The sequence below is a fragment of the Sphaerodactylus townsendi genome, linkage group LG05 (genome assembly GCF_021028975.2).
Source record: "Sphaerodactylus townsendi isolate TG3544 linkage group LG05, MPM_Stown_v2.3, whole genome shotgun sequence".
NCBI classification, from domain to species: domain Eukaryota; kingdom Metazoa; phylum Chordata; class Lepidosauria; order Squamata; family Sphaerodactylidae; genus Sphaerodactylus; species Sphaerodactylus townsendi.
Window position 1 is genome coordinate 139,176,766 of NC_059429.1, and position 14,903 is coordinate 139,191,668.

General features: G+C 70.8%; 1 protein-coding gene across 1 annotated transcript; it reads right to left on the reverse strand.

The window, feature by feature from the left end:
• Window positions 1-5,804: 5,804 nt before the first annotated feature.
• DDX27 (DEAD-box helicase 27) lies at window positions 5,805-14,896 on the reverse strand (the record flags this gene model as incomplete). The annotated part of the gene is made up of 12 exons (XM_048497970.1): window positions 14,760-14,896; window positions 14,452-14,630; window positions 14,126-14,185; window positions 12,825-12,963; window positions 8,696-8,745; window positions 8,498-8,602; window positions 7,052-7,157; window positions 6,773-6,946; window positions 6,518-6,668; window positions 6,287-6,386; window positions 5,934-6,075; window positions 5,805-5,848 (listed from the first exon to the last, which is right to left on the reverse strand). Coding segments are annotated over exons 1-12 (1,344 nt in total), but the record flags the coding sequence as incomplete, so codon positions are not given.
• Between the last annotated feature and the right edge of the window lie 7 nt (window positions 14,897-14,903).

Consider the following 14,903-nt stretch of genomic DNA (forward strand, 5'->3'; position numbering starts at 1 on the left):
CCACCCCCCCCCCCCCCCACCCCCCCCCCCCCCCACCCCCCCCCCCCCCCACCCCCCCCCCCCCCCACCCCCCCCCCCCCCCACCCCCCCCCCCCCCCACCCCCCCCCCCCCCCACCCCCCCCCCCCCCCACCCCCCCCCCCCCCCACCCCCCCCCCCCCCCACCCCCCCCCCCCCCCACCCCCCCCCCCCCCCACCCCCCCCCCCCCCCACCCCCCCCCCCCCCCACCCCCCCCCCCCCCCACCCCCCCCCCCCCCCACCCCCCCCCCCCCCCACCCCCCCCCCCCCCCACCCCCCCCCCCCCCCACCCCCCCCCCCCCCCACCCCCCCCCCCCCCCACCCCCCCCCCCCCCCACCCCCCCCCCCCCCCACCCCCCCCCCCCCCCACCCCCCCCCCCCCCCACCCCCCCCCCCCCCCACCCCCCCCCCCCCCCACCCCCCCCCCCCCCCACCCCCCCCCCCCCCCACCCCCCCCCCCCCCCACCCCCCCCCCCCCCCACCCCCCCCCCCCCCCACCCCCCCCCCCCCCCACCCCCCCCCCCCCCCACCCCCCCCCCCCCCCACCCCCCCCCCCCCCCACCCCCCCCCCCCCCCACCCCCCCCCCCCCCCACCCCCCCCCCCCCCCACCCCCCCCCCCCCCCACCCCCCCCCCCCCCCACCCCCCCCCCCCCCCACCCCCCCCCCCCCCCACCCCCCCCCCCCCCCACCCCCCCCCCCCCCCACCCCCCCCCCCCCCCACCCCCCCCCCCCCCCACCCCCCCCCCCCCCCACCCCCCCCCCCCCCCACCCCCCCCCCCCCCCACCCCCCCCCCCCCCCACCCCCCCCCCCCCCCACCCCCCCCCCCCCCCACCCCCCCCCCCCCCCACCCCCCCCCCCCCCCACCCCCCCCCCCCCCCACCCCCCCCCCCCCCCACCCCCCCCCCCCCCCACCCCCCCCCCCCCCCACCCCCCCCCCCCCCCACCCCCCCCCCCCCCCACCCCCCCCCCCCCCCACCCCCCCCCCCCCCCACCCCCCCCCCCCCCCACCCCCCCCCCCCCCCACCCCCCCCCCCCCCCACCCCCCCCCCCCCCCACCCCCCCCCCCCCCCACCCCCCCCCCCCCCCACCCCCCCCCCCCCCCACCCCCCCCCCCCCCCACCCCCCCCCCCCCCCACCCCCCCCCCCCCCCACCCCCCCCCCCCCCCACCCCCCCCCCCCCCCACCCCCCCCCCCCCCCACCCCCCCCCCCCCCCACCCCCCCCCCCCCCCACCCCCCCCCCCCCCCACCCCCCCCCCCCCCCACCCCCCCCCCCCCCCACCCCCCCCCCCCCCCACCCCCCCCCCCCCCCACCCCCCCCCCCCCCCACCCCCCCCCCCCCCCACCCCCCCCCCCCCCCACCCCCCCCCCCCCCCACCCCCCCCCCCCCCCACCCCCCCCCCCCCCCACCCCCCCCCCCCCCCACCCCCCCCCCCCCCCACCCCCCCCCCCCCCCACCCCCCCCCCCCCCCACCCCCCCCCCCCCCCACCCCCCCCCCCCCCCACCCCCCCCCCCCCCCACCCCCCCCCCCCCCCACCCCCCCCCCCCCCCACCCCCCCCCCCCCCCACCCCCCCCCCCCCCCACCCCCCCCCCCCCCCACCCCCCCCCCCCCCCACCCCCCCCCCCCCCCACCCCCCCCCCCCCCCACCCCCCCCCCCCCCCACCCCCCCCCCCCCCCACCCCCCCCCCCCCCCACCCCCCCCCCCCCCCACCCCCCCCCCCCCCCACCCCCCCCCCCCCCCACCCCCCCCCCCCCCCACCCCCCCCCCCCCCCACCCCCCCCCCCCCCCACCCCCCCCCCCCCCCACCCCCCCCCCCCCCCACCCCCCCCCCCCCCCACCCCCCCCCCCCCCCACCCCCCCCCCCCCCCACCCCCCCCCCCCCCCACCCCCCCCCCCCCCCACCCCCCCCCCCCCCCACCCCCCCCCCCCCCCACCCCCCCCCCCCCCCACCCCCCCCCCCCCCCACCCCCCCCCCCCCCCACCCCCCCCCCCCCCCACCCCCCCCCCCCCCCACCCCCCCCCCCCCCCACCCCCCCCCCCCCCCACCCCCCCCCCCCCCCACCCCCCCCCCCCCCCACCCCCCCCCCCCCCCACCCCCCCCCCCCCCCACCCCCCCCCCCCCCCACCCCCCCCCCCCCCCACCCCCCCCCCCCCCCACCCCCCCCCCCCCCCACCCCCCCCCCCCCCCACCCCCCCCCCCCCCCACCCCCCCCCCCCCCCACCCCCCCCCCCCCCCACCCCCCCCCCCCCCCACCCCCCCCCCCCCCCACCCCCCCCCCCCCCCACCCCCCCCCCCCCCCACCCCCCCCCCCCCCCACCCCCCCCCCCCCCCACCCCCCCCCCCCCCCACCCCCCCCCCCCCCCACCCCCCCCCCCCCCCACCCCCCCCCCCCCCCACCCCCCCCCCCCCCCACCCCCCCCCCCCCCCACCCCCCCCCCCCCCCACCCCCCCCCCCCCCCACCCCCCCCCCCCCCCACCCCCCCCCCCCCCCACCCCCCCCCCCCCCCACCCCCCCCCCCCCCCACCCCCCCCCCCCCCCACCCCCCCCCCCCCCCACCCCCCCCCCCCCCCACCCCCCCCCCCCCCCACCCCCCCCCCCCCCCACCCCCCCCCCCCCCCACCCCCCCCCCCCCCCACCCCCCCCCCCCCCCACCCCCCCCCCCCCCCACCCCCCCCCCCCCCCACCCCCCCCCCCCCCCACCCCCCCCCCCCCCCACCCCCCCCCCCCCCCACCCCCCCCCCCCCCCACCCCCCCCCCCCCCCACCCCCCCCCCCCCCCACCCCCCCCCCCCCCCACCCCCCCCCCCCCCCACCCCCCCCCCCCCCCACCCCCCCCCCCCCCCACCCCCCCCCCCCCCCACCCCCCCCCCCCCCCACCCCCCCCCCCCCCCACCCCCCCCCCCCCCCACCCCCCCCCCCCCCCACCCCCCCCCCCCCCCACCCCCCCCCCCCCCCACCCCCCCCCCCCCCCACCCCCCCCCCCCCCCACCCCCCCCCCCCCCCACCCCCCCCCCCCCCCACCCCCCCCCCCCCCCACCCCCCCCCCCCCCCACCCCCCCCCCCCCCCACCCCCCCCCCCCCCCACCCCCCCCCCCCCCCACCCCCCCCCCCCCCCACCCCCCCCCCCCCCCACCCCCCCCCCCCCCCACCCCCCCCCCCCCCCACCCCCCCCCCCCCCCACCCCCCCCCCCCCCCACCCCCCCCCCCCCCCACCCCCCCCCCCCCCCACCCCCCCCCCCCCCCACCCCCCCCCCCCCCCACCCCCCCCCCCCCCCACCCCCCCCCCCCCCCACCCCCCCCCCCCCCCACCCCCCCCCCCCCCCACCCCCCCCCCCCCCCACCCCCCCCCCCCCCCACCCCCCCCCCCCCCCACCCCCCCCCCCCCCCACCCCCCCCCCCCCCCACCCCCCCCCCCCCCCACCCCCCCCCCCCCCCACCCCCCCCCCCCCCCACCCCCCCCCCCCCCCACCCCCCCCCCCCCCCACCCCCCCCCCCCCCCACCCCCCCCCCCCCCCACCCCCCCCCCCCCCCACCCCCCCCCCCCCCCACCCCCCCCCCCCCCCACCCCCCCCCCCCCCCACCCCCCCCCCCCCCCACCCCCCCCCCCCCCCACCCCCCCCCCCCCCCACCCCCCCCCCCCCCCACCCCCCCCCCCCCCCACCCCCCCCCCCCCCCACCCCCCCCCCCCCCCACCCCCCCCCCCCCCCACCCCCCCCCCCCCCCACCCCCCCCCCCCCCCACCCCCCCCCCCCCCCACCCCCCCCCCCCCCCACCCCCCCCCCCCCCCACCCCCCCCCCCCCCCACCCCCCCCCCCCCCCACCCCCCCCCCCCCCCACCCCCCCCCCCCCCCACCCCCCCCCCCCCCCACCCCCCCCCCCCCCCACCCCCCCCCCCCCCCACCCCCCCCCCCCCCCACCCCCCCCCCCCCCCACCCCCCCCCCCCCCCACCCCCCCCCCCCCCCACCCCCCCCCCCCCCCACCCCCCCCCCCCCCCACCCCCCCCCCCCCCCACCCCCCCCCCCCCCCACCCCCCCCCCCCCCCACCCCCCCCCCCCCCCACCCCCCCCCCCCCCCACCCCCCCCCCCCCCCACCCCCCCCCCCCCCCACCCCCCCCCCCCCCCACCCCCCCCCCCCCCCACCCCCCCCCCCCCCCACCCCCCCCCCCCCCCACCCCCCCCCCCCCCCACCCCCCCCCCCCCCCACCCCCCCCCCCCCCCACCCCCCCCCCCCCCCACCCCCCCCCCCCCCCACCCCCCCCCCCCCCCACCCCCCCCCCCCCCCACCCCCCCCCCCCCCCACCCCCCCCCCCCCCCACCCCCCCCCCCCCCCACCCCCCCCCCCCCCCACCCCCCCCCCCCCCCACCCCCCCCCCCCCCCACCCCCCCCCCCCCCCACCCCCCCCCCCCCCCACCCCCCCCCCCCCCCACCCCCCCCCCCCCCCACCCCCCCCCCCCCCCACCCCCCCCCCCCCCCACCCCCCCCCCCCCCCACCCCCCCCCCCCCCCACCCCCCCCCCCCCCCACCCCCCCCCCCCCCCACCCCCCCCCCCCCCCACCCCCCCCCCCCCCCACCCCCCCCCCCCCCCACCCCCCCCCCCCCCCACCCCCCCCCCCCCCCACCCCCCCCCCCCCCCACCCCCCCCCCCCCCCACCCCCCCCCCCCCCCACCCCCCCCCCCCCCCACCCCCCCCCCCCCCCACCCCCCCCCCCCCCCACCCCCCCCCCCCCCCACCCCCCCCCCCCCCCACCCCCCCCCCCCCCCACCCCCCCCCCCCCCCACCCCCCCCCCCCCCCACCCCCCCCCCCCCCCACCCCCCCCCCCCCCCACCCCCCCCCCCCCCCACCCCCCCCCCCCCCCACCCCCCCCCCCCCCCACCCCCCCCCCCCCCCACCCCCCCCCCCCCCCACCCCCCCCCCCCCCCACCCCCCCCCCCCCCCACCCCCCCCCCCCCCCACCCCCCCCCCCCCCCACCCCCCCCCCCCCCCACCCCCCCCCCCCCCCACCCCCCCCCCCCCCCACCCCCCCCCCCCCCCACCCCCCCCCCCCCCCACCCCCCCCCCCCCCCACCCCCCCCCCCCCCCACCCCCCCCCCCCCCCACCCCCCCCCCCCCCCACCCCCCCCCCCCCCCACCCCCCCCCCCCCCCACCCCCCCCCCCCCCCACCCCCCCCCCCCCCCACCCCCCCCCCCCCCCACCCCCCCCCCCCCCCACCCCCCCCCCCCCCCACCCCCCCCCCCCCCCACCCCCCCCCCCCCCCACCCCCCCCCCCCCCCACCCCCCCCCCCCCCCACCCCCCCCCCCCCCCACCCCCCCCCCCCCCCACCCCCCCCCCCCCCCACCCCCCCCCCCCCCCACCCCCCCCCCCCCCCACCCCCCCCCCCCCCCACCCCCCCCCCCCCCCACCCCCCCCCCCCCCCACCCCCCCCCCCCCCCACCCCCCCCCCCCCCCACCCCCCCCCCCCCCCACCCCCCCCCCCCCCCACCCCCCCCCCCCCCCACCCCCCCCCCCCCCCACCCCCCCCCCCCCCCACATCCCCCCCCCCCCAAACCCCCCCCCCCCCACACCCCCCGCCCCCCGCCCCCCCCCGCCCCCCCCCCCCCCCCCCCCCCCCCCCCCCCCCCCCCCCCCCCCCCCCCCGCCCCCCCCCCCCCCCCCCCCCCCCCCCCCCACCCCCCCCCCCCCCCCCCCCCCCCCCCCCCCCCCCCCCCACCAAAACACCCCCCCCCCCCCCCCCCCCGGCGCCCTCCCCCCCCCCACCCCCCCCCCCCCCCCCCCCCCCATGAAGAGCATCACGTGGTCCTGGAACGTCCGCATCAGGAGGGCTGCAGGAAGGAGGCAGGACGTCAGGCAGGAGACAGGAGCCGCCACCCCCAAGGCCCCTCCCCCAGCCCCTCCACAAATTCCCACCAGCAACTATGGCCTCCCGGTCCCCTTCGCGATTGGGCCGGATCCGGACAAACTCCTGGCGCAGAAACGGAGCCACGTCTGTGTTGCTGTTCACAAAGATCCGGACTGGGTTCTTCAGGGAGACGGAGGCCAAGTCCTTCACCTGCCCAAGTGGGAGAAAGCGCTTCATGGCTGCCCCACGAGAGACGGCAGCACACCCCTCCCCGCCGGAAGAGCCAGGGAGACACGAGAGAGGAGCAGAGAGAGGGAACCCGCTCCTCTGCGTTCCACACGAACTCAGCTGTGGCCCCACTTGACGTGGTCCACAGTGCCCTGCCACGCGTGGCACGCCCACCCCCAGCCTCCCACCATACCTCCTCCGACATGGTGGCAGAAAAGAGCATGGTTTGGCGATGCCGCGCACAGAGCCGAATGATTTCCTTCATCTGCTCCTCAAAGTATTCATCCAGCATCCTGGAGGACGGGGGTGGGGGGGTGAGGGAAAGAATGGTGAGCAAACCGAGAGCTTCCCCCCCCCCCAGAGCCTCCAGGGCCAAGGCAGAGCAGCCCCTCCCTCCTCCTGTCACCAGCCCGGCCCTCCTCACCGGTCAGCCTCGTCCAGGATGAGGACCTCGATGCTGCTCAGGTGAAAGGAGGGGCAGTTGTGCAGGTGGTCGATCAGGCGCCCAGGAGTGGCAATCAGGATGTCGGGGCCTGCCCGCAGGGCCGCCTCCTGGCTCTTGATGTCCAGACCACCTGCGAGAGCACACACCGGCGGTCACCAGAGGCCAGGACGAGCACAACGGCTGCCCCAGCAAGACAGCCCAACGGCCCACCCCTCCAGCACCCAGTGTGCTCACCCACTGCCAAGCAGGTGGTGATGCTGCTGAACTGTGCCAGCTGCCTGGCGACCGAGTGCACCTGGATGCCCAGCTCTCGGGTTGGCACGAGGACCAGAACGCGCGTCACGGGGGCCTGCCGGGGCTTGTAGATCAAGCGCTCTAAGACCGGCAGGATGAAGGCCGCCGTCTTCCCTGGAAGAGACGTGCCAAGAATCCCATGAAGCCCCTGCCCGGGCAATCACCGGGGGGGAGGGGGGCACGGGGTCAAGCCCCACTCCCCCCAGTCGCAGCACTCACCTGTCCCAGTAGCCGCACAGGCACAGACGTCCTTCCCCAGCAGGCCCACCGGGATGCAGGCCTTCTGGATGGGCGTCGGCTGCTTGAAGCCCAGGGCCGTGATGGCCTGCAGTTAGGAGATGGTCAGCTGGAACAATCGCCCAACACGGCCGGTTCTGCCAACTGCCCCTCAGGAGGGCACAAGCGTTCTGAGGGGCTCCCCTCAAAGTCCTCCCTCCCAGCCCCCGAGACCTCACCCCCTCGGCTGAGGCTTTGCACCCGTGGCTTCTTCGGGCAGCAGGAGAAGCCTGAGCACACAAAGCCCCCCACACACACCCCCGACACACACTACTGAGCCAGGCACCCCCTCCCCAGAGGGCAGCCTGGTCTCCTCTGACCAGCAGAAGACCTCCACATCAGCTGGAGATACCATGGGGGGGGGGGACCTGGAACCATCCATGCGCCACGCAATTAACGTGCGCCTCCCTGAATGAGCGACAGCAACAGATGGCATCAGTTACCACTTCCTGCCCGGGAGGGGGGGCGCAAAGCAGTTCACCTCAGTCTTCTCCCTGCTCCCATTTCACCCCCCAACCACCACCCCACGGCAAAGTGGGGGGTCGAACAGGAATCTGCCACTGCTGGCTCTGCCATGGGCAGGAAGCCAAGGAGAGCAGGACCCACCCCCTCCTCAGGTCAAAGGGCAGCCAGCCAGAGATCTCCCCCAGCAGCCTTCCCAAGGCCCAGTCAGCCCCCCCCCCCTTCTCCTCAGAAGGGTTTGCAACCCCAGCAAGCCCTCTGAATCGCCAGCAATGCCGACAAGCGTCCTGCCTTCACCCTGCCCACGCTTTGGGCCCTGCCTGCTGGGGTGGACGGAGACCCTGCTTGGCAGGTAAACTCTAAACATCCTCTACAGCAGGGCAGCGGCTGGAGGGCTGCTGCCAAGAGAGAGAGAAGGCCCAGGTCTGGCGCAACTGAAGGCGGCTTCACATGTCCCCCGTCATGCAGACAAAAGCTGCCCCACACACCCTCCCCTCCCCCGGAGCCTCCAGTAATTTCTGCCGACCGAAGGCATTTCCATCCCAACAGCTTCCTCCGTCCCACTGCAGTGCAACACAGAGTGCCCCACTGCAGGAGTAGGAACAGCATCAGGGGAAGTACAAATTGCCCCCGTCCTTTCAATGCTCTCTGTACGAGTGTGCGGCCAAGCCTCCTTGCCAGAAGACGGTGATTTCAGACCCAGGAAATCCCAGCCAGACGCTTAGAGACAATGCCCTGCGAATCCCCAATACGGCCTTTATGTTTCCGAATAGCTACATTTTGCCAATTGGTGAGTTCACAGAATAGGGCTCTGAATTCCACCAGAAACAAACAGGCCGAGTCACAGCGTCCAGCCATGACTTCTTCATCCCCTGCCCTGCCCTGAACCTCCATCTTCAGCTTCAACGGAGAGGACTCCCAGGCTACCTTCAACAGGGGGCGCGACAGGTTCATGTCTTGGAACGACAGGCTGTCGTCGTACTGCGAGGCGTCTTCGCCAAAGAACAGCTCTGCTTCCTGGAAAGGGAGGTCCTGCAGACAGACAGACAGACAGGGAGACCTGTCGGATGTGCCTTTACGAGGGGGAGGGGCTTCCCTGCTTGCCCCCGTTCGACCCTGGCTCACCTCTTCACCCTGTTTGTTCCGTTTCCACGTCTCCTTCACCTTGAGAGTATCTACAAGGGAGCAGAAGCCAACCATCAGACCTGAAGGGCGCCAGACACTGGTCAAGAGCTCAGTCCAGAGTCACCCGCAGCAGGCGGAGGAAGTCCAGCGGCACCTTCAGTCAGTGATGCACGACTCGAGCCTTCATGGACGAGAGCCCGCGCCTACGCACATGCGCCACAAAGGCCCTGCCTGACCAGCTGACTCTGAGCAGCCTGCCCTGAAATCTGAGGAGTCAGCAGACAGACAGACAGACAGACAGACAGACAGACAGACAGACAGACAGACAGACAGACAGACAGACAGACAGACAGACAGACAGGGAGACCTTTCGGATGTGCCTTTACGAGGGGGAGGGGCTTCCCTGCTTGCCCCCGTCCGACCCTGGCTCACCTCTTCTCCCTGTTTGTTCCGTTTCCGCTTCTCCTTCACCTTGAGAGTATCTACAAGGGAGCAGAAGCCAACCATCAGATCTGAAGGGCGCCAGACACTGTTCAAGAGCTCAGTCCAGAGCCACCCACAGCAGGCGGAGGAAGTCCAGTGGCACCTTTAGCCAGTGATGCACGACTCGAGCTTTCACGGACGAGAGCCCGCGCCTACGCACACACCCTGCCTGACCAGCTGACTGACTCGAGCAGCCTGCCCTGAAACCTGAGGAGTCAGAGTCACTTTTCAGCCTTCAGGGCCCTGCAGCATTTAACAGAACAGGTTTAATACATTGGCAGATGATGTTGAGTGTGGCAGCAAATACAATAGAAGACAGAATCAGGATATAAGATGATACTGGCTGGCTGGAAATCTGGGCTGCACTGAGGTAGGAAAAATCAATTGAATCATTCTAGGATGGAGGAGACATAATACATGTAAAAAGGTTCTAGGAGTCTTCGTCCAAACACCGAATGTGACTCAGCAGTGTGATGTCACAGCTAAAAAGGAATACGTGGTTTTGGGCTGCATAAACAAGTGTAGTCTCCAAATCACATGAACATAAGAACATGCCAGCTGGATCAGACCAGAGTCCATCTAATCCAGCTCTCTGCTACTCACAGTGGCCCACCAGGTGCCTTTGGGAGCTCACAGGCAGGAGGTGAAAGCAATGGCCTTAAGAACATAAGAACAAGCCTGCTGGATCAGACCAGAGTCCATCTAGTCCAGCTCTCTGCTACTCGCAGTGGCCCACCAGGTGCCTTTGGGAGCTCACAGGCAGGAGGTGAAAGCAATGGCCTTAAGAACATAAGAACAAGCCTGCTGGATCAGACCAGAGTCCATCTAGTCCAGCTCTCTGCTACTTGCAGTGGCCCACCAGGTGACTTTGGGAGCTCACAGGCAGGATGTGAAAGCAATGGCCTTCTGCGGCTGTTGCTCCCGAGCACCTGGTCTGCTCAGGCATTTGCAATCTGAGATCAAGGAGGATCAAGATTGGGAGCCATAGATCGACTTCTCCTCCATAAATCTGTCCAAGCCCTTTTTAAAGCTATCCAGGTGAGTGGCCATCACCACCTCCTGTGGCAGCATATTCCAAACACCAATCACACGTTGAGTGAAGAAGTGTTTCCTTTTATTAGTCCTAATTCTTCCCCCAGCATTTTCAATGGATGCCCCCTGGTTCTAGTATTGTGAGAGGTGTCAGATGGGAGAAAGATGTAATTCAACATCTAGGCAACAAAAATGAGAAACGTGGATATTGGATTGGGGGAGGGGGTAGAGTTTTGCAGAGCAACGTGTGTGAACATGATCTTGGGGTACAGGGGGACCCTAAGTCTAATATGAGCAGCCGGAGCGATGCAGCGACAAAAGGCTAATGGGATGAATCAACAGTGGATAACCTCCAAACCACAAGAGGCCATAGGCCTACTGTATGCTGCACTGGTCAGGCAGTGCTTGGGAGTCCTGCGTGCGGTTCTGGAGGCCGCGCTTCCAAAAGGATGCAGACAGAATGGCCAGGGGCCAGGAGACCACCGAGGAGCCCAGGAGGAAAGGCCGAGGGGGATGTTTCGCCTGGAGAAGAGGTGGTGGTGGGGGGACACGATGGCTCTCTTTCGAGCATCTGAAGGGTTGTCACTTAGAGGAGGGCAGGGAGCTGTTCCAGTGGGCAGCAGAGGGTAGAACTCGCAGTAAAGGCTTTAAATTATGAGCAGAAAGGTACCAGTTGGATAATTGGCGGGGGTGGGGGGGTTGGGTTAGGGTAAGAGTAGTTCAGCTTTGGAAGACACAGTCTGGAGAGGTAGTGAGGTCTCCTGCACAGGCGACCTTCAAGCAGTGGCTGGAAGAGCACTTGTCAGGGATGCTCTAGGCCAGAGGTGGCACTGAGAGCCCTCTTTGTGGGCACACGTGCCATAGCCCCAGTTTGGGCACTTGGCATCAAGTGGGCGAGGGGTGCGCAACACACTGGGCGCGTGCCCCTACGAGAGCATGGCAAGTGCATTCCAGGGGTGTGACGGGGCGTTCCAGGGCAGGCCGGGGGCAGACGGGGGGCGTGGCAGAGGCACAGGGCGCACGCGTGCCCTGGACACAGTTTCCCCTTGCTCTGGCACTCAGTCTCTAAAAGGTTCGCCACCACTGCTCTAGGCCCGTGGTGGCGAACCTTTGGCACTCCAGATGTTATGGACTACAATTCCCATCAGCCTCTTCCAGCATGGCCAATTGGCTGATGGGAATTGTAGTCCATAACATCTGAAGTGCCAAAGGTTCGCCACCACTGCAGTCTAGGCTGACCCTGCACTAAGCAGGAGGTTAGACTAGATGGTCACCATGGTTCCTTCCAACTCTGTAATCCTATGAAGCCTCTGACCCTCCATTAAAAGCTAACGTCTGCACATGAAAGTATCTTGATAGGATCTAGCTTTTTACAGTGAAAAGTTTTATTATATTTACAGTAGTATTTATTCCCTAGTATTTTGTTGATAGGACAAACTTTCACCAGGCAGATTCTCCGTGCTAAATTTCCTACCAAAGACATCACCTTGGTTTGTAGCCAGGCAGCTACACAATACGTAAATGCTCATAATTTTACAGAGAGGTACAAAGAAATCCCTTCTGAATCAAGTGGCCCAGAAGCACAAGTAACAAACTAGCACTCTAAGGAAGTCAACGTTCTTCGTTCAGAGGCTAGAGAAATCTTAATATTAACTTAATGATACCAGCGCCAATACAAGCCCGAATTCCATAATATGCGATTTAACAGAATTCTTGCTACTGCTCCTTTGCCGTGTCTGTTGTTGAGGTCTGTAGGCTGAGATCTAATGAACACCAACATCCTTGTTTTTCAAAGATGTCGTCCATTCACAGCTTTGCATGTTCTAGTCACCCTCCTACTGGTCTGTACATTCATCCAAAAATGTTTGTTACAAAGCATGCTGCTACTGCTTTGGAATTGAAAAACACAGATGTCTTATAAATAAAATGGCAGAAAACTCCATAAAAAAGTAATACATCTGTGATGGAAAATAGTTAGCTGAACTATGTATTAGCTAGACACATGTGATATTTTGCAAACAGTAGTATTAGGAAGCTGAAGTATGTGAACATGGAGTTTACAAACTTCATCTCAAAAAGGGGCGTGTCATGGAAGATGCTATTGATACAGTAAAGGGAAGTCACATATGACTGTGAAAAGCATCTTTGCCTTTTGATCTCCTGGAGGGAGGACAGGAAACTATGCACAGGTTCTAAGATGGAACTTCAAAGGCCTAAGTTACCTCGTGGCCTGAACAGAGTTTTCCTGAGAAGGGGAAAACAAAGGTTTTGGAATTCCATCTTGAGACGTGGTCAGGGAAGCATCTCTGGGCCATGGGTTCCTGGAATGCGGACCAAGAACCAAAAGGATTGTAACCAGTTGAGCAATCTCTTACTGCATTTATGTTTTATTTCTTTGTTTTGAACTTTTACAATAAATTGTTGAGACCTCAGCTGGCTGGAGTTATTGGAGAAAAGAACCCAGGTTTTACTGAAACAAGCATTGGCTCTCCCAGGCTTGCTTTCATGATAACATCTGACCAAAGAGAGTGTGTGAAGATCACCTTATGCCAGGCTCACCAGATGCACGCTCACTCTTGGCTTCCCTTCCACCCCAGTATTTAGCCTGAGTTACCTGCTCCTGAGAAGATGCTCTCATCTGCATAGGAGTCGTCTTCCTCCTCCTCCTCCTCACTATCTTCAGGGCATGTCTTATCCACGGCTTCATGTGGACCCTCTTCCGCATCTGCTGTTCCTTGTTTGTTCTCCTTCTCCTAGAGCAGAGACCGCAGGTGGCACCAGGGACATCAGAATTGTCAGAAGAGACAGCTTTGTACTGTCAAAGGTTTTTGTGGCAAGTTGTGGGTTTTCTGTGTGGCTGTGGTCCAGTGGCTGTGGCCGCAGCCTGTCAGGATGTTGTTAGTGTGTGAACTGTCCTCACACAGCCCCAGCCTCGGGCTGCTCCGTACTCAGGCAGCTGCTTAGCCCTTCCGGGCTGCTGTGTGGCTGTGGTCCAGTAGTTTTTGCTCCTAGTGTTTCACCTGCATCCATGGCTGGCATCTTCAGAGGAATGCCATTCTCCACTGTGCCACAGAGGGCAACACGTCTTGCCATCACATACCTCTGAAGATGCCACTCCTAACTTAACCCATCTCGGACACGTGCATTTGTTTGGTCTGCTGCTGGCTCCTTCTTGTTTCTCTCTGTGGCACAGTGATGGGAATGACATGACTGCCAGCCACAGATGTGGGTGGAACATTTGGAGCAAACACAACCAGGCTGCAGAGCCAGGAAAACCCACAACACTCCTTTCTCTCTTTGGCTTTCTTTGCTGGGTGTTCTATACTTGTTTCCCCCCATCTATGTGTGCATTTATTTCTCCCCCGAGATGTGTTCTGTGTAGATGTGTTTACATCTCCCATGCTCTTGGCTCAGTCTCCTGCAGCTGCCGTTTGGTTGTGGTGCCCATGACCACGCTTCAAAAATGCAAAGGTGACTGCCGGCTGAAAGGAGATTGGAGAATCCTAGTTTTAGCACATCAGGAATCACGTGCCACATTCTGCGTGAGGCTGCTGTGATACCAGACCCCTGGCGTTGTTTATTCCAAGCCCAGTCTTGTTGACTGCATCAACATATCGAACATTCAGCCCTGAGTCTCACCAAGAAAGAGAAGAAGAACAAAGACACCGCCTCTGCTATTAGACTGTCTCGGGTGCCCTGTAATCCCCCTTCCGCTGTAGTGAACCAGCTGAGATACAAGTTTGTGAGTCTGTTTCTGGTTCCATCTAAAAGGTTTGAACTGCCTGGTGTGATGGCCAAGCCGGGATGCAAATGCCTCTCCAAATAACAAGGAAACACGGAAGTGTGCTCCCTCCCACCCAGCTCGGGACAGCGGAGAGAGGCCCCCACAAAGTCCCCCCCCCCCGCCCGCCTCACCTGAGCTCTTCTGCTCCTCCGGACCGTGGCGATCTTCTCGTCCAGGCTGGTCGCCTTCCTCTGCCGGGGAAGAACCGAAGAGCCCCCCCCCGCCCAGGAGACGGTGAAGCAGAAGCAGCGCGCGCACCACGACATGCACGAGCATTCCCCCATGCGCGCTACTGCAGACCCCGCGCCCCCTCCTCACGTTCCCCTCCTCCCCCCGCAGCCCCAAACACGCCCACGGGAAACCGGGGGGTTCAGCTCTAGAAGAGGAGCTGCCTCCGAGCCTCTCTGCGCTCTTGGCCGAGAGCGGCCCCGCCCCCCGCCCCCCGCCCCCCGCTCACCTTGCGCTTCAGCCGGCCCAGCGCCTCGGCCCAAACCCCGCCGCCGCCGCCGCCGCCGCCCGGCCCCGCCGCTTCCTCCCGCAGCGAACACAGATCCCCAGCACCCAGTCTCCTCCTCCTCCCTCCCCTCCCCGCAGGGGCTCTCCAGCAGGCCCAGCCCGGCCCGGCCGCTGCTCCTCCTGCCAAGCAGAGACCCTTGCGGCGGTCAGGCTCTACACGGCCGGAGGGGGGGGGGGAGGGGGGGTCCTGCTGCTGCTGCTGCCGCCCCCCCCCCGAAGGGTCCCCCCCCGCCCTTCCCCGCTCCCCACCTGGTCGCCCCCCCCCCTCCGAGTCCGTCTCCTCCTCCTGCTCCTGCTCCTGCTCGCCCCCTCGCCGCCACGGCCAGTCCTCCGCGGGGTCCATGCGGCTCCTCCGGCGTCTGCTGGGCGGCCCCCGCGCACGCGCTCCTCCTT